General features: G+C 49.4%; 1 protein-coding gene across 10 annotated transcripts in view; it reads right to left on the bottom strand.

Annotated features, from left to right (window-relative positions):
- The window catches only part of TPCN1 (two pore segment channel 1), a 60,655-nt gene that overhangs the window by 9,064 nt on the left and 23,878 nt on the right, over positions 1-27,713 (bottom strand). For 9 of the 10 annotated variants that reach the window (XM_061384939.1, XM_061384938.1, XM_061384933.1 and 6 more), the window contains 16 exons: positions 23,193-23,320; positions 17,286-17,462; positions 16,755-16,868; positions 15,840-15,970; positions 14,377-14,465; positions 12,306-12,340; positions 11,703-11,761; positions 11,356-11,455; positions 8,954-9,070; positions 8,550-8,674; positions 7,617-7,665; positions 7,072-7,135; positions 5,802-5,846; positions 2,802-2,858; positions 2,343-2,396; positions 1,181-1,253 (listed from right to left, as the gene is read on the bottom strand). In XM_061384939.1, coding sequence (XP_061240923.1) covers positions 1,181-1,253; positions 2,343-2,396; positions 2,802-2,858; positions 5,802-5,846; positions 7,072-7,135; positions 7,617-7,665; positions 8,550-8,674; positions 8,954-9,070; positions 11,356-11,455; positions 11,703-11,761; positions 12,306-12,340; positions 14,377-14,465; positions 15,840-15,970; positions 16,755-16,868; positions 17,286-17,462; positions 23,193-23,320 — 1,417 coding nt within the window. The remainder of the gene's footprint in view (positions 1-1,180; positions 1,254-2,342; positions 2,397-2,801; positions 2,859-5,801; positions 5,847-7,071; positions 7,136-7,616; positions 7,666-8,549; positions 8,675-8,953; positions 9,071-11,355; positions 11,456-11,702; positions 11,762-12,305; positions 12,341-14,376; positions 14,466-15,839; positions 15,971-16,754; positions 16,869-17,285; positions 17,463-23,192; positions 23,321-27,713) is intronic. The other variant, XM_061384941.1, reaches the window with a different exon arrangement.

The following is a 27,713-nucleotide window of genomic DNA, read 5'->3' as shown; positions in this document are numbered from 1 at the left end:
TACAAACGTGTACCGTTTCCTACGGTGGTGGCCAGGGGAAAGTTGAGAGCAAGGGAGGGTTTTCTTGACAAGAGACTCAAAAAATCAGTGCTGAGGTGCAGTAGGGGCTCAGAGGGTCCCCATGGACCCTCAGAGGTTGTGGCGCTCTGGTTATGACTCTGAGCACACGTGATGATTGGAGCCCACACACCAAACCACCGCAAAGGCAGCTGCAGGCCCCGCAGCCGGCCAGCTTCCTGCCGCCGTCGGGTGTCTCTGAGGCTGGCGTCGCTGGGCCTCTCAGTGAACAGTACGCCCCTCGGGGGTTGGAAAGCCTTTCCTGAAGGTCTCACGGCAGACACGGGATACACCAGTGACCCTGGTGAAGGGACTGCGGGTGGGGCAGGACCGCAGTGGAGGCCCCCTGAGGCCAGCTCCCCCCACGCAGGATAGAGGACCGCCCCCCACCCAGATACATATTAAGGCCCTGCACCTGCCAATCACAACCTGCTGCTCTGCCCAGCTCCTCCCTACTCATTAACCTATTTCACTCATGACCGGAGACCACATGAGCGTGGCCTGACTTTGCAGGTGAGCTAACTTTCGTGGGCAGTGAGCGACCTCTTGGGGCCTCTGGAACAGGGACAGGGGCCTCCAGCTCGATGGTGACCATGCATCAGGCTGCGTGCCACCTCCTCTGTGAGTGCTTTGGTTTTCATGGAGGATAAGAGAGCTTAGTTGTCAGGGAGGGGTGTGGGGTTCGGTGACTCAGAAAGAGCCAGCCGGCCTAAGGACCCCCCAAGAGGCCTCATCCAGGAGGGACAGGTGGGGTGGTCCCAGGGAGGAAGATGAGGGCCTGACCCCAGCAGTGCCCAGAGCCACAGGCAGAACCCCTCCAGGAGACAGAGACCCAAGCTGGCCTCGGACCTTCTGGTGGTGGGTGAGGAGGGAGAGGGCCAGTGGCTTTCATCAGAGTTTCTGACGTGGTTGAGAAACATGCTCTGGGGACCTCCTTGGTGGTCCAGGGGCTAGAACTCCTTGCTCCCGAGGCAGGGGGCCTGTGTTCAATCCCTGGTCAGGGAACTAGATCCCACATGCTGCAAAGACTGAAGACGCTGGGCGCCACAACTAAGACCCTCCACAGTCAAATAAATAAATATTAAAAAAAAAAAAAAAGGAGCGACACATGCTCTGTACTCACAGGTTCCATCCTGAGGACAGGTACTCAATGGGGCCCAGGCCGGCAACTTTCAGGAACAGCTCTACCGCATAGACTGTGAGCAGGAGGAGGCAGTGAGCAGGGGCCCTACTGTGGCCTCCCCCACACCTGGCCTGTCTCTTCTCAGGACTCTCCTAAGGTCTGGTCGTGTGTCCTGCAGACACCCACATCCCACCTGCGCCTGCAGTGAAAGTGTGGGCCCTGGAGCAGGGCCAGGCCCAGATGCTGCCCACCCAGGGCCGCCTGCTAACAAGACCAGCATGTGCTCCCGCTGTCTGGGGGCGGGGGGTGCCAGGCACTGTCTGTCCATCTGACGGATATTTCCTGAGCATGACTTCCGTGCCAGGCATTGCACTGGGTGCTTAGAGTTTAGAGGAAGACAGGGAATGAGTATGTTACACTGGGGGAGGTGTTACATTTGAAACAATCAGGGGCCAGCCTAGATGTGGTCTTGGCCTGCTTAAGAGGCAGAAGGAAGGTGGGAGTCCCTGGAACATGATGAAAGGAGGAGGTGAAGGGGGAGCTGGGGAGGGGACTTCGGGTCACACGAGAGGCACAGCCGGGAATGGACCCCCAGGGCCCTCTGACCCGAGTGTGTGTGCTGAGTCCCTATGCTACTCTGAACTCCGCAGAGGACGCCAGAGGGTACTGATCAAGGCAGTTGAAGTCCCACTTTTTAAGAAGAATGAAAACAATTTGGGACACGGCGTTACTAGTCATGTCTAATGTTTAGACATGATGGGGGGAGAGGAGTGTCAGGCAGAGGGGTGTGGTGAGGGGATGAGTGCACTGGCAGAGGAGACACCCAGGCAGAGGCCCAGGGGTAAGAGAGGGCAGGGGGTCCTGGGGAGTAGGATGTGTTCTGGGGGACAAGGCGGGGTGGTGCTGGTGACAGACGAGGCCTCAAATGAAGGCTGAAGGGGCCCCCGTGGCCCTGTGAGTCACGCCCAGCACAGGGACTTGGTCCAAAGGGCAGTGGGCAACCACCAAAGAGTTTAGAACAGGGACGGGGGAGAATCAGACTCAATTTTTGCTTCCCTGCTGCTGACACTTCCCTGCTTTAGAGAAGAGCCAGGAGACCCTAACCCAGAAGGAGGTTCCAGCCAGTGGCGAGGACAAGACCAAGGCCATGTCAGAAACTTACTAGTCAGAAAGACGAGGTGACTCCACGGCACGTGCCTGGAGACGAAGTTCCCACCTGTAAGAAAAGGGGCAGCAGTTGAAGAGGTGGGCGAGGGCCTTCCCTGGTCCAGTGGTTAAGAATCTGCCTGCCAGTGCAGGGGACATGGGTTCGATCCCTGGTTGGGAGAGATCCCATATGCAGGGCAGCAACTAAGCCCATGCTCGAAGAGCCTGGGAGCCGCAACCACCGAGCCCACATGCCGCAACTACTGAAGCCCACGTGCCTAAAGCCCGTGCTCCATGGCAAGAGAAGCCACTGCAGTGAGAAGCCTGTGCACCGCAACAGAGACAAGCCCCTACTCTCCACAACCAGAGAAAACCCACAGCCAGCAACAAAGACCCAGCACAGTTGCAAATAAATAAAAAAAACAGGTGGGCCAGGTGTACCCACAGGACAGGCCAGTCCCCTTGCCGGGCTCACCTTTCAGCATGAAGGTCTCCACGAGGATCCAGACCCCGTTGACCGCTACCACCAAATCTGCAACAGACAGGCTCATGAGAGAGCGAGCACAGGTGGGTGCGGAAATCCACAGGTCACAGCTGCAGCCCCTGGTTAGTTTATAGGCAACTCTGAGAGAATGCAGGGCGGCTCCCTACACCCAGATAACAGGTGCCTTCCTGCTGAGTGCTTTTACCATGAGCTACATCGACCGGTGGTTTCACTTAGAAAACAGCTACAGATTTCTAAAGACACGCTCTCTGTCACTGTAGGGATACCAGTTAAGATGTTCCAGTACAGTAGAAACTATTTTAATTGATAAAAATTTTAAAAACTGTTTCCATAAAACCTGCAGCTTATTCCAAGCTGATATATAAGATGGACCACATACAAAGGGTTTGAGTACTGACATGTTTCTCCCTAGAGACATCTGCTCTTTCAATGACTCCAGGAACTAATTAGCAAACTTGCACATGCACTTGGCCTTTCGTCTAGCAATCCCACTTATGGGATCCACCCCAATGAGACACTGGCAAAAACAGAATGACATATGCTGAAAGCTGTTTACTGAAGAGCTATTTGTGGTTGCAAAGAAACTGGAAACAGCCTAAATGATGGACAGGAGGCTGGGTGAATAAACTATGAGTACATCCATGAAGTGGTATACTGTCAACCATAAATCTTAATTATGTTGAACTGGTTCATAGGGCTTTTCAGGTCCACTATATCCTTCTACTTTTCTATCTATATCACTAAATTTTTGAAGAGTTTGATATTGAAACTCCAACTAAAAATCTTAATGTATCTACTTAATTGTAATATATAATATATAATGTAATATATAATTGTAACATATAATGGAACCATATGTAATTTTGTTCTATATTTTCCAAGTCTCCTGTAAATGTGTTATCACACTTTCACAATTTAAAAAAATAAAACAAGTTAAAAAAAAATTCATGAAGTAAATGTATCATATCCATAGAAAAGAAAGAAAAAACTATCATCAGCAATTAAACACTTAAATATTTTAAAAAATGAAGAACATCTCTATGTATTAATATGGTGTGGTCTTTAGGACATATTGTTAACTGAAAAAAAGCAAAGCTGAAAAAAGTGTATAAACTGTGCTAGTTTATTTAAGACAGGAAAATGTGCATATATGCACCTACTTTAGTTTTTAAAAATGGAAGCATAAAGTATAACACAAGTTACCCACTGGGGGAGGTGACAGGATTAAATGAGACTTCCTTGAATATATTTTGTCTGGTAGATCTGACTTGTAATCATATATATATGTATTTACATAATTATAAAGCAAAATTAAATGTAAAAAGCAATCTCTAAAATAACGTTTAAATGCTCCATCACTTCATTTTATTTTGGCCGTGCCACACAGCGTGTGGGCTCCCAGTTCCCCCAACCGCGGATCAAACCCCCGCCCCCTGCAGTGGGAGCACAGTCTTAACTCCTGGGCCACCAGGGAAGTCCCCTAAACATTGTTTTAAAAAAAGAAATAAACAGCACTGATGAACCTATCTGAGGGAAGGAATGGAGATGCACATGTAGAGAATGGACTTGTGCACACAGTGGGGGAGGCAAATGGTGGGACCATGGAGAGAAAACAAGAGCACAGACACATTATTGTGTAAAGTGGACCCTGGTGAGAGGCTGCCGTTAACACAGAGAGCCCAGGCTGGTGCTCTAGGGTGACCTAAAGGGGTGGTATGGGAGGAGAGGGAAGTTCAAGTGGGAGGGGATATATGTATAATTATGGCTGATTCGTGTTATTGAAAGGCAGAAACCAACACAACATTGGAAACATTAAAAAGCAAAATTTTTTTGAAATAAATCTAAACATGCATCTAGATGGTGACGTACCCACGTGGAGAAAAACTATTCCGGCTGACCTTAAGACGTAGTCATCTAAATGTTTGTCCCTGCAGTGGTGTTTCTAACAATTTCAATGGTTAGGGTTGTGTTGGTATTGTTCTTTGGAGACTCCATGTGGACTGGGTCGAGTCCACAGAGTGGACTATGTGTGGAGACACAGTGTGGACTGTGAGATATAGCAAGTGAGTGGTTGTGTCAGTATTGCTGGGAACTAGGATTTTAAGCCTGGGAACTTAGATATGAAAGGATGATGGAGTTAGGTAAAAATCCTATAGTCCAAAATTATATCAAGAAAAATTCACAAGCTAGTTTATCTTTATAAAAACAAAAAAACCTACCATGGAAACAATAACCAACTCCAAGCAACACGTACTGTTAGCATCTCTGACTGTGATCTCTAAACACCATTTCCCATTAAATGGAACCAGACCTCCTTAGAAAGGGTGAATCCCACCAAACCCCTGGATGAGTAGAACAGTCTGCATCTGTGCAGTCCCACTGGTCATCATTAACCAGATGTGGTTACTGAGTGCTCAGACTTCGGCTACTGTGATGGGAACTGAATTTGTAATTTTAGTTGGCTTAAGTTCAAATAGCCATGTGTGGCTAATGGCTGCCATGTTGGACAACACAGCTCTAGCTCTAACTACCAAACTACAGGACATAAGCAACAGAGGAACATGCGAAAACAAGGCTGAAGGACAAACAATCCTGCTTCTTCAACTAAATACTGCAAGAGGGAAAAAATGGATGGGGGAGAAACCTACAGATTAAAACAGGTCAAAGTGACGTGTCAACCAACCACAATCTGTGGTTCTGGAATTTGATTCCCAAAACCCCAGGTCTGGAGAAGGGGTGATGAACTGGACGAGGGGATTAGATGGACAAGAAAGACTGGCCAGGAGATGATCACTGTTGAAGCTGGGGAATGGGTACGTGGATGCTCATTACAGCCCCTCCACCATCACACGTGCTTGGAATTTTCTATGATGAAAAGCCAATGGCATGACTTAGCCCTCACCCCTCCACCTTCTGGAGCAGTAAGACTCAGGAGGACAGAGACCTAGAGCTGTGGCACTTCACACTTACACATGAAATACTGGAAGGCCTTGGACTTCACAAGGATATTAATTCCTGTTTGAAGAGAAGAAATGGTAACGGTGAAATTTTCACGTGTAAATACATAATCACCAACCACATATGTCATGCATGGAAGCAAATGGGGTGTTTATGTCCAGGGGATGAAAAAGGAAGGGCCTGCTCTCAGAGGAACGCCCATTCTTATGCCCCTGGACAACACTGCCATTGGCAACAACTGCTCTGGGAAGAGCCTGGGCAACCTGGAGCTGTGACAGAACAGAACAGGGTTTTGCTGGCTGCTCCTGAAACTTCAAGTTTGCTCCTGGCCTAGACCTGGCGCTGTTTACTCATCCACTTGAATAACGTATCTTCCCAATGGAATGGAAAACTCGCTAAAGAACACGGAATAGTAACAGCTGTGCTCAAAGTTCTATCCTATCTTGGGAGAAACCCCAAAATAGGATATACCATTTTAACTGGTTTTTTTTTTTTGGCCACACTGAGCAGCACGGGGAACGTCCCCAACCAGGGACAGAACCTGAGCCCCCTGCATTGGAAGCACGGCATCTTAACCACTCGACCGCCAGGGGAGTCTGGCCATTTTAACTCTTGTTCAAAACAGCTGAACTGTAACCCCTGTGAGCTAAGCATATCCTGTGTGGAACTTCAAAACTGGCATGAAATTCAGAGAAAACTACTAGGTAAATGATACAGTGGACTCAGATGTTAAAAATTTTAATTTTATATGATACAAGCATTGATCAGATACACTAACTATATATCCTGATACAAGAGGAAGGTAAAAACTCTATTGTAAAAGGCATGTTTCACAACAGAATGTACAATGTAATCCCCTCTACTGTTTTTAAAAGGCATAGAAAATAACCCGTAACAAAAGAAAACACATCAGAAAATTAATACTGATTATCTCTGTGTGGGAGACGTTCCTTTTCTTCTAATTATCTAACTTTGTATACATTTCCTTCAACGAATAATAGTTCAATATTGATTGAACTATTCAATAATAGTCGAAAAAATAACCCACAATTCTTTTTTATTTGGTTTTTACGTTACTGATTTCCCTCCCTAGTCCAATACTAATTCTCTGCTGGGGTCATCACACTCTCTTTTACACACACAGACAGTTCATATGCATGTGCGCGTGTACACACACACCCACCCACCCACTCTGGTCATGTTCTTTAAATCTTCATCAGTGGCCTCTGGAAACCTCCATTCGTCCCCAGCAGTCAGGACGCAACGTTCAGGTCAGCCTTACCTTTGAAGATGAGGAATGCTGTCCTGGGAAGCTCATCAAACCAGTGTTCTCTATTTCTCTTTGCCTGACCGAGGAACAGGGCCATGGGGGAGAGAGTTAGGACCAGGGACTGGATCCCAGCCCTGGGGACCAGGGTGCCGCTTTCCTTTCCTGCTCTCTGACTAACTCGGGAAACCATGAAAACACTCAGGGATCTACAGAACAACCAAGCCAGCCGAGGCCTGCCGGCCTTTGCAGTGTGCTGTGCACTGGCATTATTTTACATGATCCTGAAACTAACGCAGCAGGGTAGGGCTCTCATGGCCCCACTTCCCAGGCGAGACAAGCCTCGGAAAGGTTCCATAACCTGCCGGACACCACACAGCAACTAATGGGGTCTGAGACTCAGGGCTCTTAACCGGGACGGCATATTGCAGGGGGATGGGCAGATTTGGCCGGGGGCCACCTGTTCTCTCTACAATGCATGGCGCCCAGCCGAGAGCTGGACCGGCCTCATCCCCCTCCCATGGAACCGTCGGCCTGGTCCCTCCCCGGAGAGCACCCACCTTCCACTTTAAGGCGGCAACTTCATAAATATCATGAAAGTCCTTCAGGCTGTCATAAGCAACAAGAAAGGGCAAAAGAAAAAAAAAAATCAGGGTACGTTCCCACAGAGCTTCAGTGTTTCTCACACCCACCTGCCTACGGTCACGGGCAAAAGAAAAAAAAAAATCAGGGTACGTTCCCACAGAGCTTCAGTGTTTCTCACACCCACCTGCCTACGGTCACCTTCGAGAGGTGGAGGGGGTGACATCTGAGAGTCCCAGCCCATTGGGGCCCAGGGGACGGGTACCTGCTGGCTTTTCATCTCCTCCTTCCCCCAGACTATTGATACTTCATCCTCTCAGTCTACACTGACTACCACTGGCTTGCGTTCCCCAGAGAGCCAGCCCCCGAATGACTACCACTGTCAGACAAGGATGGAGCATCCTTTGGCAGAGGACTAACTAGAACAACGGGGGCTGAGAGGTCAGCCCAGACCGAGCTCTCTCACCCTCATCTCTACAGCAGGCCTGCTGCTTCTCAAATCGAAAAGAAAAGGGTTTTGGTCATCAGCAGCCAGAAGACCAAGACTGACCATGGACAGCTCGGGGCCCGTTCTGAGGCTGTGCCAGGGCTGTGTGTGTGTGTGTGTGTGTTGTTCACGGTGCTCTGTGGATCTGTTCACATGCAACTACCCAGCTTGCTCATGGCTCGAGGGTGAGCAGCTGGGCCAGTCCATTCTACTAGCCAATACATTCCTTTCTTGTTGTGAATTTAAATTGGACGTGGGTTGGACTCTGTCATTTGTAAGAAGAATCCTGAGCAATAGGGTCTATGTGCATAAAACGCTCTGCAAAGAAAACTAAGTGTCTAAGGGCCTCTCTGCCCGCCAGGCACCCCAGAGCCTCTTGTCAAGGCCTCCTTCGGCTGTACTGCACCCACTTGGGATCCCTCACCTGAGCAGTGGCGTGTTGCTCTGATTCAGGGCCTTGAAGGTGAGATACCGCTCCCCCGCACTCATCCGGGGCTTGTAGAAACGCATCAGGCCTTCGAACTGCCTGTAGGAGATGCCGGCAGGCCTCTGGGGAGAGAGGGAAGATGGCCATGTGGAACACAGGTAAACGCAGAGTCCAGCTGCCCCTTCCCCTGGGGGGAGCCATGCCCGATGTCCCGCATCATGTGGGATCCCAGGGCACCCTGTTCTCTCTCTGTTCTCCCAAGGGCAGGACCCCTGGTTTCTGAAGCTGCTGTCCCTTCTACGCTTAGGAGATATTGGGAGGTGGGGTGGAGGTAGGGGGACGAAGGGCAGGAGAACAAGGACCAACCCCCCTCCCTGGCTCAGCCCCTGGAACCCCCCTACCCGCTGGCTGACAAGCAGGCGGTAGGCGTGCTGGATGGCAGTTCGCTTGTGTAGCAGCAAAGACTTGAACTTGCGTTTCTCGATGTCATTGAAGGTGTCAAATACCACGGCCAGGAGCTGAGAGGGAAGAGCAGAGACCTGGTACCCATGCCGACTGGGCCTCAGGGAGCTAGGGAACAGTTCCCCAGCCTCCAGAGGGCGCTCCTCCAGCCACCCTAGGAAGGCAGGTTGAGAAGAGCCTCTCCCCTGGCCAGGTGTAGGAAGTTCATCTCCAAGTCTTAGGAGAAGGTCATTCATTGCCGCTTGTAAACTTCCCCTCTACAGATTCGTGAAAACACTATTACATTTTCCCCCGGTTTTTCTTCTCTGCCTGTATAGCTCATCCCTGCCTGGGCAGTTTTATAAGGGGAGAGAAGCTGTGAGGGGAACACGCTGGGGCCTTTGCCCCATTTAGCTCTGTGTGACGGCCGGGGAGGCTGTGTGCCCATCCTGTGCCCTCCCAACCTCAGTGCAGGGAGGGACATCGCTGTCCCTTCCTCCCCTGTCCCCATGTTCCTTCTCCTGCTGAGTCTGTGTGGCCCTAGAAATGAGGGGCAAGAGGTGGCCTGCACCCAAGGGCACAAGGTTCTGGAAGTGCCCAGTTCCAAAGTCAGCATGTAGACAACACAGCCTGCGTTATCAGAGGGCGATGGGAGGGCGGGAGCAGAATTTGAAAGAAGCCTTTTTGAGGCTTCTTTCAAAATATTTCAAAAATATTTTGAAATATATTTGCCTTTCCATCCCCTCAAACTGGCCCCCTACATTTCCCTTTCCATCCCTTCAAACTGGCCCCCTACATTTCCCTTTAGATCAAAGGAGTCAGCAAACTTTTTCTGTAAAGGGCCAGAGAGCAAATATGTGAGGCTCTGCAGGCAAGATGGTCTCTGTAGAAATCACTCAACCCTGTGGGTGTAGCATGAAAGCATTCATAGGCTATATGCAAATGAATGGGCATGGCCATGTGCCAATAAAACTTTATTGACAAAAACAGGTGGTAGGCCAGGTTTGGGCCCCCAATGGCTGACTCATACCCTGTATTTTCACAGTTCAAAATACCTGTTAAAGCAAATAATTACACATAACGCTATTTTTAGGATTCTAAACTAACAACGGTACAAAATAACTCTAAGATATACAAACAGATATCCAACATACTTATTTTGGGTCTTGAGAAATTAAAAAAAGAAAATATTTTCCTGCTTAAGACATCACATTTTAAGGCAGGGACGGGAGCCTGGTGGGCTGCCGTCTATGGGGTCACAAGGAGTCAGACACGACTGATGTGACTTAGCAGCAAAAGCACAAGTCTACCCCCAGAGAAAGTGTTCTCCATTTCTATACCGGGCCTGACTGTGGTGACTGGTTTGGGGATGCTCATCAGAAGTATAAAAATAAATGCAAGACTTGGTAAGTCCTCTTCCTTATAATTCTGGTCTCAGCACCAGCCTGATGGCCTGGTCTGGGAGAAGGTGATCTGCTGGTGGCAGGAACACTCCTGGTGGCCAGTCGAGCCTCCAAAAACACCTCCAAAGTTCCCAGTGTGCATGGGGACTACACACTGTCCTTAAAGGAACGTATTCTGTATTGGGTTTCCCAGGGGTTCATAATAAACAGGGTAGAAATACACAGGACATTCCTGGCATGTGCGTGCAGTGGGATGGGGTGGTTAAGAGCAGGGCTCTGGAATCAGACCAGCTCACCTGGCCACCCGAGCTGTGCAGGCAAGGCTGACTCACCCTATCGGTCTGATCCTCAGTTTCCTCAGCTATAAACTGAGAATCATAAGACGACATCTAGGGTTTAAGTGTTAAATTATTTAACCTCTATCCATAAAGCACTTGGCATAGTACCTGACTAAGGCTTCAGAAGTGTCAGCTTTTCCAGTTATTATATGTTCGCCCTGAGAAGGAAAAGGTTCCAGGGTAGTTTTGGTTTAAACTCTAGCTCTGGGACTTCCTTGGTGGTCCAGTGGTTAAGACTCTGTGCTCCTAACGCGGGGCGCCCGGGTTCAATCCCTTGGTCAGGAAACTAGATCCCGCATGCCACAACTAAAGATCCCACAGGCCGAAATGAAGACCCACCCAGTGCAGTCAAATAAATGAAAAAGTGAGCGAACGAATGACAAGCTCTAGCACTGTCAGCAGCAGCAGCACTAACCCAGAGAGGCTAGTTACTGCTGGTAACCGGCTGAACTCAAGTCCTGACAGGGCATTCCTAGTCACACCACACCTGACTAGGGTCTAGGACTTCCTTCCCCTGTGTTCCGCCCTCGGAGGTGGATGGCCACCCCTACTTTATCCCCACGATGCCCAGCACGGCGATGGCTGGGGCTGGTCCACAGAACAGAAGCCAAGGCCACTCACCAGGTTCATGATAAAGTACAGCTCAATGGAGAGGTACACGATGAAGAAGACGCAGGACCAGGGGTTCCGGGAGTAGGAGGGCATCATCACGTCTGGGAAGCTGTATTTGCAGAGCATTACCCGCAAGGCCCATGTCTGCCAGTCTCTGCTTTCTCTAAGGACATCCCTCTTTCTGCCTGCTCCTCCCCCGCCCCTCCCCTACTCTCAGCTCACCAGGCCACTCCCATCCCTCATGGTGGCCCTGAGCACCCGTCTGAGCCAAGACGTGGAATACCCTTGGCTGAAAAGGAGATAACCCTGGGCACTACCAGAGGGCAGGCAGAAGCCAAAGCAGAGCCCAAACTTACTTGGCGGTGGTCAGAAGGACAAACAGACTGATGATGCTGTTCTCCAGGGTGCTGAAGTACTGTGGGGACAGGAGGGCCAGAGGACACATGGGTGCCAGCCAACGGCACACACCACCGGAACGGGGTGTGTGCAGGGGGTCATCTCCAGAGCCCTGCCCTCCCCCACCCCACCCCACCCATCCCTTCCTCCTCCCGAGGGATCCCTGAAGGATGGCAGAGGAACAAGCAAACTCGGAGTCCAAGGCTGCCTCCTTCCTGAGCTCAATGCTTCTGGCAGAAGCAGACACCTGGCCTTGGGACTTGTCTCCCAGAGAATCACATGTTCTGCACAATGAGCTGGGCTCTCCTCCACCACTCCTCTGCCAAAATGTTTCAGTGTTCCAGATTTGATCCTGGAAACATCCCTCTCAACGACAGGACAGGGGATGCACTTGGCGCTCAAAGAAGGAACTGAACGTTCAGGTGCCATAAGCGATGATGAGAAACCAAGCAGGGCATCCCTTCCTAACACGGCTGGCGGCGGGGAGGTCAGTCCAGCCGCCTGGCCTGAAGTGAAAAGGCCCCACATACAGCAAGACACAGACAAACGCACTGATTACTTACGGGGTCTGAAGGATTAGGGGAGAATAAGTAGAAACCTAGAAGAAGGTGGTGGGAAACATAGGTTAGAGCAGAAGTCCCAAACCCAGATGTCAATACAAATAAATGTAAATGAGAGCAGTGGGCAGAGGGAAAGCATAGGGCGTGGTGGGGACCGAGGCAGAGCACAACGCATGCTCTGACTGAAGGCACCAGGTACCTGCTGCCATTCGGGAACGTGATCCAAGCACCACTGTAGCTATTATTAAAAAAGGCTAGTTGGGGACCTTTCTGGTGGTCCAGCGTTTAGGACCCTGTGCTTCCACTGCAGGGGGCTGGGGATCCCTGGTCAGGGAACTAAGATCCTATGTGCTGTACCGTGCAGCCAAAAAAACACAAAGGCTGGATGTGCAAAGCAGTGACTCTAGTTAATGATACCATTATTGTGTGTTTCAAAGTTGCTGGGAGAGTAGATCTTCAAGTTCTCATCAGAAGGGAAAAAAAACTATAAGTATGTATAAAGATGATGTTGTTAACCAGATCATTCTGCAGTATGTTCATAATAAACCATTATGCTGTACACCTGGAACTAATACAGTGTTATGTCGATTACATGTCAAATTTTTTTTTTTAAAATAGAAGTTTAAAAAAAATTTAAGATTTTAAGGCTGGAAATCTGTATTTTCATGTTAAAAAATCTAGTTTTTAAAAATGCTGGCTCAAAGGACTTCCCCAGTGGTCCAGAGACTAAGACTCAGCTCCCAGTGCAGGGGACCAGGTTGGATCCCTGGTCGGGGAACTAGATCACAAATGCTGCAACTAAGACTTTGAGCAGCCAAATAAATAAACAAACATTTTAAAATATATATTAAATAAAAATAAAAATTAATTTTTTTTAAGACTTCACCTGCCAGTGGACGGGGTGCAGGTTCAATCCCGTCAGGCAGCTAAGATCCCACATATCTCGTGCCCCCAAAACCAAAAAAATGTAAACAGAAGCAATGTTGTAACAAATTCAATAAAGACTTTAAAAAATGGTCCACATCAAAAAAAAAAAAAACTTAATAAAATAAAACATAAAATGCTGGCTCAACACTTTCAGACCAAACAAAACTCATCCATAGGCTGGGTCTGGAACCCAGACTGCTGGTTTGCAATCTTTGGTTTTGAGAACATGACAGCCAAGTAACAACTTCAAAGGGACCCCACTGTTCTGCAGCTGAGGGTCCAAGGTGGGGGCACCATTAATTTCCTCCCTCTTGCAATGGGCTATTCCCCTGAGCCCTTGAAATCCTGAAACTCTGCCCCTAAGGGAAGTCAGCCCCTCGGAACACCAAGGAAATGCTATCCAGAGTGGGGTGGGGTAGGTGGGAGTCAATGGCTCAGGGAACAGAGTGTCACGAGAGTCTGGGGGTTTCAGCACTGGCGGGGGCCTTAGAGTCACGGCCCTCTGGTTCCACTGTCTCTGCCATCTGAGCACCAGGGAAGGGACCTTGGGCTCCCCTGCCATGTTCTGAGACTGCCACTGTCTAAAGCCCATGTCTGAATGTGGGAGTTGCATCAATACTTGATCTTATCTGAAGAGGCAAGGCCTCCTCGGTGTTAGAAAGGGCATGACCTTGCTTTAACACCTAGTGAAGCTGAACTATGTCGACCCTAAGGTCCCAGGCATATGCTGTAGAGAAACTCCCCTGTGTGCGCACCGGGAAAGGCAGGAGAATGTTCGCAGCAATGTGATCTGCAATAGAGGAAAATGCCCACCAATGGAGGAAGTGATAAATAAGCGTGGGTATATTCACGTATTGGATCACGACACTGTAGTGAAAATGAATGGCCTACATCTCCACGCATCAGCGTGAATAAAGGCCGGGGGCACCCCTGGGAGCAAAAGGGAACTGAGATCAAGAAAGGTTACAAAGGTGGCTTCTATTTTTTTCTTCCCCCCAATACCGCATTTCCTAAGCGGGAGTCCACAAGTGTTTCTATCGTTCTGAAAACCTTCCAGAATTTCTAAAACCATCAAAGTGCCTTTTTTCTCAACAATGAGTTTGCTTTTAGAGACTGCCTGCGTACTGGGGCTCAGGAGAAAACTCACCGAGGATGGCGAAAATGATCATGAAGAAGAGGAGAAGCAGGAGGATGTCCATGAAGGGCGGCAGGGACTGAAACATCTGACGCAGGTTGCTGGGGGGAGACAGGGCCAGGAGGGTGAGGGCGGTGGGCAGTGGGCTAGGGCCCAGGGGCATGGTCTGGGACTGCTCAGTGAGGGGTGCCCTGTTGAGATGGGGGCCTGGTGCTCCCAACCCCTGGAACGCTAAATCCCACCGCACCCTGGCTTGTGACGGCATGCTTAGTGATCTCCTAGGACTTCCACTCAGGCAGTGATGGGCAAAGAACCAGGGCAGGCGTGGTGCTTACAGAGCCCAAGCAGGCAAGTGCCTGCAAGGGATGGAGCAGGCAGGCCAGGGCCGGGTACATGGCCTCAGGTGCCAAGGTCAGTCTGCACGGTATGCAGGAAGACATTTCAGGGCCATTCAGTCCGAGGACATGTGTCTCCGGTTTTGCACACAGGGAACCAAGAGTGACCCCATGGGCTTCCCCAGTGGCTCAGACGGTGAAGTGTCTGCCTGCAATGAGGGGGACCTGGGTTCGATCCCTGGGTCCGGAAGATCCCCTGGAGAAGGAAATGGCAACCCACTCTAGGACTCTTGCCTGGAAAATTCCATGGATGGAGGAACCTGGTAGACCATAGTCCATGGGATCTCAAAGAGTTGGACACGACTGAGCAACTTCACCAAGAGCGAATGGCTAGCCCGCTCTCATTCACAGGACCCCAGCCAACAGGTTTTCTAGATGGATTCTCAAAACTCAGTCGGGGGCTTCCCTGGTGGCTCAGTGGTGAAGAATCCACCTGCCAATGCAGGGGACATGGGTTCGATCCCTGGTCTGGGAAGATCCTATATGCCTCAGAGCAACTAAGCCCATGAACCACAACTACTGAGCCTGTGCTCTAGAGCTGGAGAGCCACAACTATTGAAGCCTGAGCGCCTAGAGCCCATGCTCTGCAACAAGAGAAGCCACGGCAATGAGAAGCCCTCGCACTGCAACTAGAGAAAAGCCCGTGCAGCAACGAAGACCCAGCACTGACAAAAAATAAACAAAATCATTAAAAAAAAAAAAAAAAAAAAAACTCAGCTTGAACTTAGGTTAATGGCCTGTTTTGAGTTCAGTCCCCCAGTCCCAGGGAAGGTGTCAGGACTGCCTGCTGAGTCGCACAGACTTCACTGAGCTCCTGCTGCAGGCTGTGTTTGGGCAGATACTGTGCCGGGAGCCCCAGAGAAGCACAGGTAATGACGGGAGAGCGCCCTGCAGTGGGAGGCCCACCCTCCTCTCTGTGAGGGTCGAATGGCAGAGGGAAGTGATCAGGACTGTGACCTAGCCAAGTGCAGGAGGGACCTATTCACTAAGTGACTCACTGGCTCCTGCGCCACCACGGACCCAGGGGGCCAGGTTGGGCCGTGAGAGCACCTGAGTGAGCAGCTCCTCCCCAGGCCTTACCGCCGGACGCCGCCGCAGTACCGACAGTCCACCAGGAAGATGCAGCGCAGCGCCCGGGTCACCCGCATGTGTGACGTCTGCCGTACCAACACCACGATGGCCTCCACGAACTGCACCACCAGCACGGAGGTCTGGGGGAGGCCGGGCACAGCGCACTGTCAGCCCCTGCGCCCCAGGCCCAGACAGAGGGCCGGCTAGATACTGGCCCCCGCCAGTCCTCCCCATCCCGGAGGGGAGTCCAGAGAAGCCCTTCCCTCGCCCTCTCTCACCTCCCCCAACATCAGGCAGGCCCCAGAAGTCCACTGCTGCTGGCCCAGGAGAACAAGCTTCAGGGTGATCGATGCTCCCAGCAGCTCATTAGAGGGTACCCGCTGAACAAAACCACCACTCCGCAGGCCGCAGCCACCCACCCCCTGGTTCTAGCTACCCCCTGAGGGCCCCTGGGGTCTTCGGCACATCCTGATCTCCAGTTCCTTGGGCACATCCTCCCCGTCAAGTGTGTGCGCTTCTGACACTGCTAAATACCACTCTGACATATCCCAACCTATGTCTCTCTCTGCTACAGAGAAAGTGGACAATATGGCATTGACTGGCACGGCTGTGGAGGCCACACCAGGCTGCTTTGGAATCCCAGCTCTCCGGGATCCAGATCCCATTCTCTTGCAACTGGCTGGATGTAAACTAGGAATAGTAACACATTTCCCACAAAGGTCACCATGCTGGTGCTTGGCCTGAACTAAATACCGGATCATGTTAGCTACTGTTAGCACCACCGTGACACCCAGAGCAAAGCTGGAAGCATGGTGAGCTCCGGGACCCAGAGTTACGCTTCGCAGCGCATGGGGGATTTGCAGTTGAACTGAGGATACGGCTTGAAGTTGACAAGGAAATGCTGGAAAGAGATGAACACATCACCTTGACCATGGTCCTTCTGTGCCGGATGAAGGTGTGAAGGCCCAGCCACCGCAACTTCATGCAGAGTTCAAACACGACCACCACCAGGGCGAACAGCTCCAGGGTTGCGTGGACCTGCAGCCACAGGGTGTGAAGGAGACGCAGCGTCATCAGCCACTCCCCAGTAGGAGAAGTGAGCGCACCTGCTGGCTTTTCTTTGGAGACAGCGGGCTGGACTGCTGATCAGGTATGCTGTTCACCTGGAGCCAAAGCATGGCCACGGGTCCTAAGTGAGGCAGTCCGAGGGCGGCCCCTGCCCCTCCTTGGAAGTTACAAGGGAAGGGATCCCAGGGAGACTGGGGGTGGTGCATTCCCTCGGGCGGGGACCCCAGGCAAGACTGGTGAGCCAGCTACTCCCAGGGCCTCCCCGTTTGAAATCCGTGGGGTGTCTCCCCTTCCAGAATGTTCCCTTTCAGGCTTGAGTTACTCTGCCCGCCTTCCCACCCCCGAAACCCCCAGAGAGCCGCGGCTCGCGGCCACCGGGACACTCACGTAAATGCCCAGCCGGAGCGCGGGGACGGCGGGAGCCTCGCACAGGGAGAGCAGCAGCAGGAGCAAGGCCGCGGACAGCTCCATCAGGTAGAAGAGGTGGTTGTGTGCGAAGAGGTAGGCCGCCAGAGCTTTGGCGTTCTTGGGGTGGGTGAAGAACTTGTCGTTATTCTCGCCTTCCTGAAAGAGCGAGAGTCGCGTGAGCCCGCGCGAAGAAGTGCGCCTGGGAGGCAGAAGTGGCTGGGGATGTGGGACGTGTGGTGGGCGGGGGAAAGGGGCGGGCCCTTGGCAGGTGGGTGGAGCTTCAGGCCAGAGAGGACGGAAAATTAAGGATTCTCTTCACAGCTTAGCACACCCCTCAGGTCTCGCCCTTGCCACTGATGTGGCTTCAAAGACTTGCTTCTTTCCAAAACTAGTCGGAGGACTCAAAGGATAAAACGCGCAAGAGATCAAAGGGAAGTGGGCGCATCTGGTCCCTTCTGAGACCGAAGTCTCACTCTCAGGTGTGGGATGTTAAGTGCCCGGGGTCTGGGGTAAACTAGTCATGACTGTGTCCTGGCTCCGCCCCCTTCTCCCTGGGCAACATGGAAACTGTTCTTTCACCTTTACAACCATCCATGGGTTAACGATCGACCGTACTTACTCCCAGGGCTCTTAGGACAGCGTCTGGCACACGGAAAGCTCCCTGAAGAGGTGACCTGTTATTATTTACTTTAAGCTAGTAACATTGAGGGGAAAGCTTGAGGGTCCCTTTATCAAAATCCTGGTTTATTCAGCTTTCCCCATCCCATTTATCTTTTTAAAGAGTTTTTGGATGTGGGACCATTTTTAAAGTTTTTGTTGAATTTGTTACAATATTGCTTCTGTTTTATGTGGGTTTTTTTTTTTTTTTTTTTTTTTTGCTTTTTGACCATGAGGCATATGGGATCTTGGCTCCCCAGCTAGGGATGGAATCTGCACCCCCTGCATTGGAAGGCAAAGTCTTCTCAACTACTGAACCAACAGGGAAGTCCCCTTACTTCTTAACTGACTCTATTTCCACCTTATTTCCTAAGCCCTTGATGCTTTCATCCCAACAGTAACGAGACAGCGGCTGACCCCCACTGAGTGCCCTCCACTGAGCCCCGACATTCCTTTCAGTCCTGACAATTTGCCTTCCAGGCAAGTGCTTCTATTTCTTCTCATTTGACAGCAGTGCCAGGGAACTTCCGTAGCACCCAAGCCCATACAGCCAGGCAGCCTGGTTCCAGCAGCCCTGTTCTGTCTATTCTTGGCCTCCTGCTGATGATGCAGAAAACAAATGATGGAGCCTGGGGAATGGTCCACTTGAGAATACAAGCCGATGACCCTCCCTGTTAGGATCGGTCTTCTGGGGGAGGTAGGGGATCTTCACTGCCTCCCTGAGGTTGGTGGGCACAGGTCTAAGTAAAAGAGGTCCCACCTCATCAACTTCATCACCTCAGTACCCCATCCAGCAGCATACACATAGACAGCATTTACTTTTCATGCATTGCCTTGCTTCAGTGCTTCTCAATTGGGGGCAGTGTTGACCACCTGCCCTCCCCTGACTCCACCCCAGGGCTGGAGACACGTGTAGTTGTCACACCTGGGGGGTGTTGCTGGCATCCAGAGGGTCAGTTCCAGGGATGCTGTTAAAATGCACAGGGCAGCCCCTCACAACAAAGAATTATCCCGTCCTAAACACCAATGATGCTGAGTCAGGAGAACCTATCTCGTTCACTCTCAGCACACTCAGAACAGAGGCTCTTGCCCTTGGCTCCAATCTCTAGAGGAGAAAAGGGTCAGAGCCCCAGAAGGGACACCCAGAGCCTTTCCAAAAGCATTCTGGGTGTTCTTGAATGCAGGCAGACCTTCAACTATTCCAATATTTGGCTCTTGTGGGATGAGGCCACATGCAACCATCCTCATAAACCCTTGTTCTGGCAAAAGTGAAACTAACACATTCGTGCCCGGTGATTCCTCCAGAAGTTACAAAGCCAGGTTAACAGGAAGAAGTGTCTCTGGGCCAGGTGGCACATGGTGCCATGGAAGGAGCTCTGGCCAGTGGGCTCCTGTGCTAGCTGGAGGTGGCTTCAGCTCGCCAAGCTTGTTACAGAGAACTGGGAGAGCAAGAGATATAGTCAAGACCTCAGTTGGCAGTGTCTGGTGCACACAGTGGGCGTTTAATAGATGTTTGGTAAGATGAAGCATTTCTGCAAGAGATCATTCTCCAGGCGCCTGTTAGGCCGAGGACTGTCCAGTAGCTGGGAGTCGGCTGGGAGCTCTGACCTTGGCTGTGGTTTGCAGCGGAACTTCAAGCGAGTCACTTCCCTGAAGCCGGATACATCACTATCCTCATGATCAAAAAAAAAATAAAAGGCAAACCACAGACTCGACAGGGCAGGGAACAAACATCCTGGAGTCACACGGTGGGTGAGCTGGGCAAGCCTCGCTCCCCGTCCTGTGATCTGTGCCGGCTGTGGTTTTCACCACCACCGCCCTGGCCACAGGGGTCGCACATGGTTGCCTGGGGAGCTTCTGGCTTGGACTTCTAGAAAATGCAATTCTCGGGTAATTTCTTCCAACAGGTAGCCAGGGATGAAGGTCTGGCAAGAGGAAACCACTGACATGGAGCTCTCAAATCTGACCTCGGGGACTTGGAATTGCCTCAGGGCAGATGGACGGAGAAGGCAATGGCAACCCACTCCAGTACTCTTCCCTGGAAAATCCCATGGACGGAGCCTGGTAGGCTGCAGTCCACGGGGTCACTAAGAGTTGGACACGACTGAGCGACTTCACTTTTACTTTTCCCTTTCATGCATTGGAGAAGGAAATGGCAACCCACTCCAGTGTTCTTGCCTGGAGAATCCCAGGGATGGGGGAGCCTGGTGGGCTGCCATCTATGGGGTCGCACAGAGTCGGACACGACTGAAGCGACTTAGCAGCAGCAGCAGGGCAGATGGAAGATGAGACCTTCCCCAGCGAGGACCGAGTGAAATAGGATCTGGGTCCCTATCCTGACTCCGATGCTAAGGCTTCCCAGGTGGTGCGGTGGTAAAGAATCACCTGCCAATGTTGAAGACGCAAAAAACCTGGGTTCGATCCCTGGGTTGGGAAGGTCCTCTGGAGGAGGAAATGGCAACCCACTCCAGTACTCTTGCCTGAAAAATCCCAAGGACAGAGGAGCCTAGTGGGCTACAGTCCATGGGGTCGCAAAGAGTCGGACATGACTGAGCACGTGTGCACTAAGAACACTGGCCTTATTTCCTAGAGGCTGATCACGAACTAGGAAATTTTATGATTAGGAAAAATAAGAAGCCAGGCCAGCTGTATGTGACTTCCAGGCCTTTAATCTCTGCTCCCTGGGGCAGAAGTCCACAAAGAAAACTAGGAGGGTCTTGGAGGCAACAGGAGCTCCGAGCACACGGCTCCTGTGGGTGAGTGAGTTAACAGGTAAATTTAGGAAGAGAGGAAACCACAGCCACCAGATAGCCGCAGAACAGCGAGGGGCCAGTCACCCAAGCACACTAACAAGCTGGCTCAGGGGCTGTGCTGCAGCCCATCCGCAAGCGCAGAAACAGCTATCGGATGCCCGCTAACACCGTCCTCCAAGCCAGAAACCACTGTCCACGGGGATTCAAGCTCTGCTTTTAGTTTTAATTTTACAAGAGGATGCATCTTTTTGTAAAAAAGAAAAAAAATTCAAGTAATACACAAAATTATAAGGTAGTAAAAATTCCATCAGCCCAAAATAATCACCTTTAATATTCTGACAAATAAGTTTCCAGATGTGAATGGGTATCTGTGCATACATAGACACACATTATATAAAGTTATATATAACTTATATATTAAAAGTCACCATATGATACCTTCTGTTCTGTAACCTCTTTTCCCCTAAAGACATGGCCCATTTTTGAGTGACTACATGAGGTCAGGTACAGAAATGTGGCTACCACGTAGAGAAGAAAGAACATCATTTGGAGGCCGGATGGACACTGTTTAAATCCAAGCTTGGCAGTTTACCAGCTGGCTGGCTTTGGACTCACTAGCCCCCGGGAGTCTCAGGTGTATGAACTGGGAGATGAGCAAACTGCTGGTAAGATTGTTAGAGAGATCAGCAAGTACATACTTAACTTAGTCTTTTTTTGGTATATAGATCCATTTGTATTATTTTTTAGATTCCACTTAGAAGTTATATAACATTTCTCTTTCTCTAGCTGACTTACTTCACTTAGTAATATTCTCTAGGTCTATCCACACTATGGCACATGGCAACATTTCATTCTTTATTATGGCTGAGTAATATTCCACTGCTCATATATGTGTGTGTATGTATTATATACCACATCTTCTCAAATCAATTGTCTGTTGAGGGGCACTTGGTTGTTGGGTTGTCTCCATGCCTTGGCTATTGTAAATAGTGCTACTATAAACACTGAGGTACACACACCTTTTTGAATTAGAGGGTTTTTTTTCCTCCAAATATATATCCTGGAGTGGGATTGCTGGATCATATAGTAGCTCTATTTTTAGTTTTTTTAGGACACTTACATACTGTTTTCCTTAATGTCTGTACCAATTTACATTCCCACCAAAAGTGTAGGAGAGTTCCCTTTCCCCCACATCTTCTCCAGCATTTATTATTTGATGATAGCCATTTTTATTACTAATGTTCTCACCTGCTTAAGGAAAGAGGCAATTACCAAGCAGTGATTCTAATTCTGTATTCTGATCCATCCTGGCCTCTTATCTAGCACCTGTTCAACCTTAGAGAGGGTGACAGTGTATAGAGTGATCCTGCAACGTCAACAGGCATGCCCAAGCTTGCTAAAATCTCCCGAAAACATTTCTACTTAACCTGAATAATTTCTGCCTTAACCTGAATCAAAACCCATTCCTTGAGAAGTACAGCCATAAAACGTGAGAAACACACAGACACCTGAACAGCTATCAAATAAGTATCTGAATTTCATTAAATTTTCTTTGAAAATAGAAAAGCAAATACTTAAAAGGGAGAGCTGCTTCAAAGAAAAAAAAGATTAGGGGAAAGTGATCATTCAAATGAACTTAAGAAAAATCCCATTTCCTCACCCAAATCCTTATTCAATGCTGAAATTTCAGCAGAAGCTGAAATCTTATAATGACAAAAATGACAAGATTAAGGTGAAAATGCCATAGACAGTGAGATTAGCAGTTAACAGGCAATATTCCCTTTTGAGAGTATTCAATACTGTATACCAAAGGCCCTAAAAAATGTCGATTCCTTCGACCCACTGATTCTACTTCTTGGAGTGTTTCCTAATAAAATAATCCTCGATATTAAAGAGAAAAAGAGAGAAATAGCTGAAGACATAGATTGTCCTCATATTATAATTTATAACAGGGAAATGCATAATATACAGTGAGGGAAATATAAAAAGAGAAAATATCCAACCTTATCAGGATAGTTAAATAAATTAAGATACACTTACCAGACAGAATTATAAAGAATTTAAAATTTGTTTAAAAACAAAAACCAAGCATGGAATAGCAAATATGAAAGCAGCAGCAGGAGAAACAGGAAGAATAAACAGCTCCAGACCCTGCACACTGAGTCAGCTGGACTCAGCAGATAGACGAGTTCCCTCCTGAGAACCAGCCTCTCCAGAAGAGGGAGCAGGGCAGGGGGCAGCCAAATGGACAGACTAGGGAACCTGGGGGCAGGCAGGGCCACACACCGGGTCCTGGGAACAAGCCCACGGGCACAGCCAGCTTGGCTCTCCCGGTGTGATCTTATGAAATGAGAAGCTCACACATGGAGCACCAAAGCCAGAACTGGATTTCTGGGCATGCATCCAACAGAGCCTGGCTCCCCGTCTCCACCAACACGTGGCAAGAAGGGCCAGGTGCTGCCCGGGAGATACTCACCTGGAGGTAGATTGCTGCCTCTTGATAATTCATCTCCCAGTCATGTCCAGTGGGGCTGGAGGGGGAGTTCTCACCCTCTAAGCTCAGACTGGGGGCCTGGGAGTCGTGGACGGTATATTTGCCTCCATCTGCAAGAGGAGATTCACTTACAACCCAGGTTTGAGAGAATAAAAAGACACCATTCACCAGAGAGAAGGCTGGCAGTTATTCACCTGCTCTCACTCATATCCTATTATATAAGTCAACACCCCCTTATATATACTTGGGCTTCCTGGTGGCTCAGGCGGTAAAAAATCCGCCTGCAATGCAAGAGACCTGGGGTCGATCCCTGGGTTGTGAAGATCCCCTGGAGGAGGGCATGGCAACCCACTCCAGTATTCTTGCCTGGAGAATCCCCATGGTCAGAGGAGCCTGGCAGGCTACAGTCCATGGGGTCACAAACAGTCAGACACAATGGAGTGACTAAGCACACATAAGTCTACACATGCCCGTGTATTAGGTTGGCTGAAAAGGCCGTTCGGGTAACGTATTTTGGCAAAAACCAAATGACCTTTTTGGCCAACCCAATACTAACGACAGCAAGAATAGTATGTCTAGCAAAAATGTTCTTCCGACATGGATGGACCTGGAGGGTATTACGCTGAGTGAAATAAATCAGAAAGACAAATACTGTTATGAGATCACTTATGTGTGGAACCTTAAAACTAAAACAAACTAGTGAATACAACAACACAGACAGACTCATAGATACAGAGAACGAACTAGTGGTTTCTATGGGGAGAGGGAAGGGGGAGGGGCAAGATGGGGGAGGGGATTAAGAGGTACAAATGACTACAGATAAAATAAATAAACTACAAGGACATATTGTGCAGCAAAGGAATATTTTATAAATTAAAAGGAGCATAACCTTTAAAAATTGTGAATCACTATATTATACACCTGAAACATACAATGTTGTGTATCAACCATACCTCAATTAAATTTTTCTTTCTCCTGTTAAGAAAGCAAGTATAAAAAAAGCACACACCCAATGCTATCATTTGTGTAAATAAGGGAAAAAAACAAGAAAGCACAGAGATATCTACTTATCTTAACGGAAGAAATAGGAAGAATAAATTAGAACTTGATGAAACTGATTACCCACAATGGATGGAGAGAACGGGGTGGAAGTCGCTCAGAGGGAGTGATCTTTTTGATGACTTTTGACTTGTAGAAGCATGTTAATATACTGCCTTGTCAGAAAAATAAAAATAACTGGATTTGTTGCCTGGTGCAGGGTCATCCGTGGCTCTTCCCTGCTGAGACCCATGCCCTTTCCTTCTGGTAACTCAGTCCTGTCTGTCTGAGTGTCCGCTCCCTACTTTTTGTCCTTATTCTTGGGCTCTGGCCAACTCCACCCCTGGCAGCTGATCCAGTGCAATGAGATCCCCTCAACACCCGCCCCAGCCTGCCCCTGTCTTACCCCAGACAGGTATTGGTTCAGCCAACGGCGCTGACCGAAGTCTAGCCAACGAACCTAGAACTTCTCCAGGACCAGTTTAGAAAGGTGTGTGTGTGTGTGTGTGTGTGTGGAGGGATTGGGGAGCTCTTTCCCTATTGCTGCTGGAGGCTGCTTCTGCCACCAAGTGGGGAAGACCTGCCTGAGTTACACCCCTGGGATCGAGCTATGCCTGAAATTTACCTCAGAGCATTTCCAAAATCTGAGCCCACAAAGATCCTTTTATACCTAAGCCTCTTTGAGTTGGGCTTGTCACAGCACTCAAGTATGTCCACTGATATATGCCATGGCACCGAGAAACAAGTCTTAGCTTTTTTTTTTTTTTTTTCACTGTTTATTTATTTTGCTGCAATGGGTCTCAGTTGTGGCACTTGGGATTTTTAGCTGTGCCATGCGGGATCTAGTTCCCCAAGCAGGGATGGAACCTGGGCCCCCTGCATTGGGAGCTAGGAGTCTTAGCCACTGGACCACCAGGGAAGTCCCATGGATGGACATTTAGACCATTGCCAATGCTTGGCTATTTCAAATGAAGCTGTTATGAACATTCATGTACAGGACTTGTAGGTGTAGGTGGATGTAGGTGTTCATTTCTTGGGGGTAAATACCAAGGGGTGAAATAGCTAGATCACCCATTTAACTTTTTACGAAACTACCAAACTGTTTTCCAAAGTGGTTGTACCGTTCTACACTCCCATTCGCAGTAAATGAGAGTTCTAGGTCTTCCACTTCCCCACCACAAACTGATACACTCACTGCTTTAAGTCTTGAAGGTGAAGGTGAAGTCACTCAGTCGTGTCCAACTCTTTGTGACCCCGTGGACTGTAGCCTATAGGGCTTCTCCGTCCATGGGATTCTCCAGGCAAGAATACTGGAGTGGGTTACCATTTCCTTCTCCAGGGGATCTTCCCTACCCAGGGATAGAACCCAGGTCTCCGCATTGGAGGTAGATGCTTTAACCTCTGAGCCACCAGGGAAGTAACCGCTTTAAGTCTTAATTATCCTAAAATATTGTGATGTTACTGCATTGTTTTAATTCCAATGCTTTTAATTTGGATTTCCTCAGAGACTAATAAGGTTGAGCATCTTTCCATATGCTTAGTTGCCATTTGTACAACTTAATTGAAGTGTCTCCAACTCTTACCTGTTTATTACATTATTTTCTTCTTTTTTAAAATTTTGAGTCACATATATGCATATATATAATGCAGTCTATAAATATACAAGTGTTTGTCTCTGATTATAATATCCATTCCAGTTTTGATTATTTCCTTGGATTAGTGATTATTATAGCTTTATCCATTCTTTTAATCTCTTTGTGTCTTTTTATTTAAACTTTGTTTCCTATAGGCAGCATATAGTTTGGTCTTGCTTCTTTCCTCCAGTTTGAAAAACTCTGCCTTTTAATTGGAGTATTTAGATTATTTACATTAAATGTAATTACTAATATGGTTAGGCTTAAATATATCATCTTGCAATTTACAGCATGTTTATCCCACCTGTTCTTTGTTCTCTTGCCTTTCTCCTCTAAGACACTTCAATTAAGTACCTTCCTGAGGTCATGCAGTCAGTGAGAAGCAGGGCTTGGATACCAAATTAGGCTGGTTAGCTCCTAATTGGTAGGTTGCCCCTCTCAAGGGGCTTCCCAGGTGGCGCTAGCAGTAAAAAACCCGCCTGCCAATGCAGGAGATATAAGAGATGCGCGTTCGATCCCTGGGTTGGGAAGATCCCCTGGAGGAGGGCACAGCAACCCACTCCAGTGCTCTTCCTGGAGAAACCCCGTGGTCAGAGGAGCCTGGCAGGCTACAGTCCACAGGGTCACCAAGAATCAGACAAGACTGAAGTGCCTTTGCACGCATGCAAGCATGCCTCTCAAGAACTGGAGGCCCAGAAAGGAGGATAAGCCATGGCTGAAAGGATTAAAAATACGGCAGCTATTCCATCACATCTGACTGTAGCCAGCCCTTCTCATTCTGGTCTTGCTCTCCCAACGCCAGAATCTCCTAACTCTGATCCCTGTGCCCATTTCTGAAAGAATTGAGCCCCAGGTGGAGCCTGGGGAAGGTCAAAACCACCTTCTTCCACCCGCTTTCATGGATCAGGGAAGCGTGAGCCCAAACGTGACTCCTGAGCAGGAGAAACACAGGCAGGCAGCTGGCTGGCGCTGGGATCTCGGGTGCCTGTGCTGAATCCTCCATGCCCTCCACACAGCAGGAGCCGGCGCCTGGGACACAGCAGTCCTACGTAAAGAGTGGTGCTGGTGCGGGGTGGGTGGCAATGGCAGGCACAGATGGCAGGGGACATTAGTGCCACTTTCCCAGCCTGAGCTAGACAGAAACATCTGCGTGAGCCCCTGCCTCGGAGATCCCCCAGTGTGAGCCTTCCCAGCACTTCCTCTCACGTGTGTGTGTTGGGGCGAGGAGGGGGGGGGGGCGGTTATCAAAGCAAATTGAGCTACCTGTGGGCCAGCCCTGCTACAACTGGTGCAGACCCCAGCCGCCTGGATCCTGCTGACTACCAGAAGCCTTCTACCAAGGCTGCCGTGGTGCAAGGAGAGGGTGACAAGGGTCTTTCTTAGCACACGTGTCTCACCCCCACCCTAACGAACCTCAGCCCTACAAATCTATGTAGCCCAGACCTCATCAATTCGGCTTCTGCTGAAATAACAAACACACTTCCAGGGCATATTCTGTGTGCCAGGCTACTCTCAGCATGAGGTATGTATCACTGTAAATTTCATCCTCATAATAACATCCATTACTGTGTCCATTTTACAGGTGAGATACAGGAAGCCCAGAGAGACCTGTGAACTCACCCAGGCTTCACACATTTAGAAGGTCAGCAGGGTCTATGCTGAGAATCCCCTGCTTAACCAAAGTGCAGGGACTGCAAAGAGACCAAACCAGTCCATCCTAAAGGAAATCAATCCTGAGTGTTCCTTGGAAGGACAGATGCTGAAGCTGAAGCCGACTCACTGGAAAAGACCCTGATGCTGGGAAAGATTGAAGGCAGGGGGAGAAGGGGGC

Source organism: Bos javanicus, chromosome 17, assembly GCF_032452875.1.
Source record: "Bos javanicus breed banteng chromosome 17, ARS-OSU_banteng_1.0, whole genome shotgun sequence".
Taxonomy (NCBI): domain Eukaryota; kingdom Metazoa; phylum Chordata; class Mammalia; order Artiodactyla; family Bovidae; genus Bos; species Bos javanicus.
This window is presented reverse-complemented; position numbering and strand designations above follow the sequence as displayed.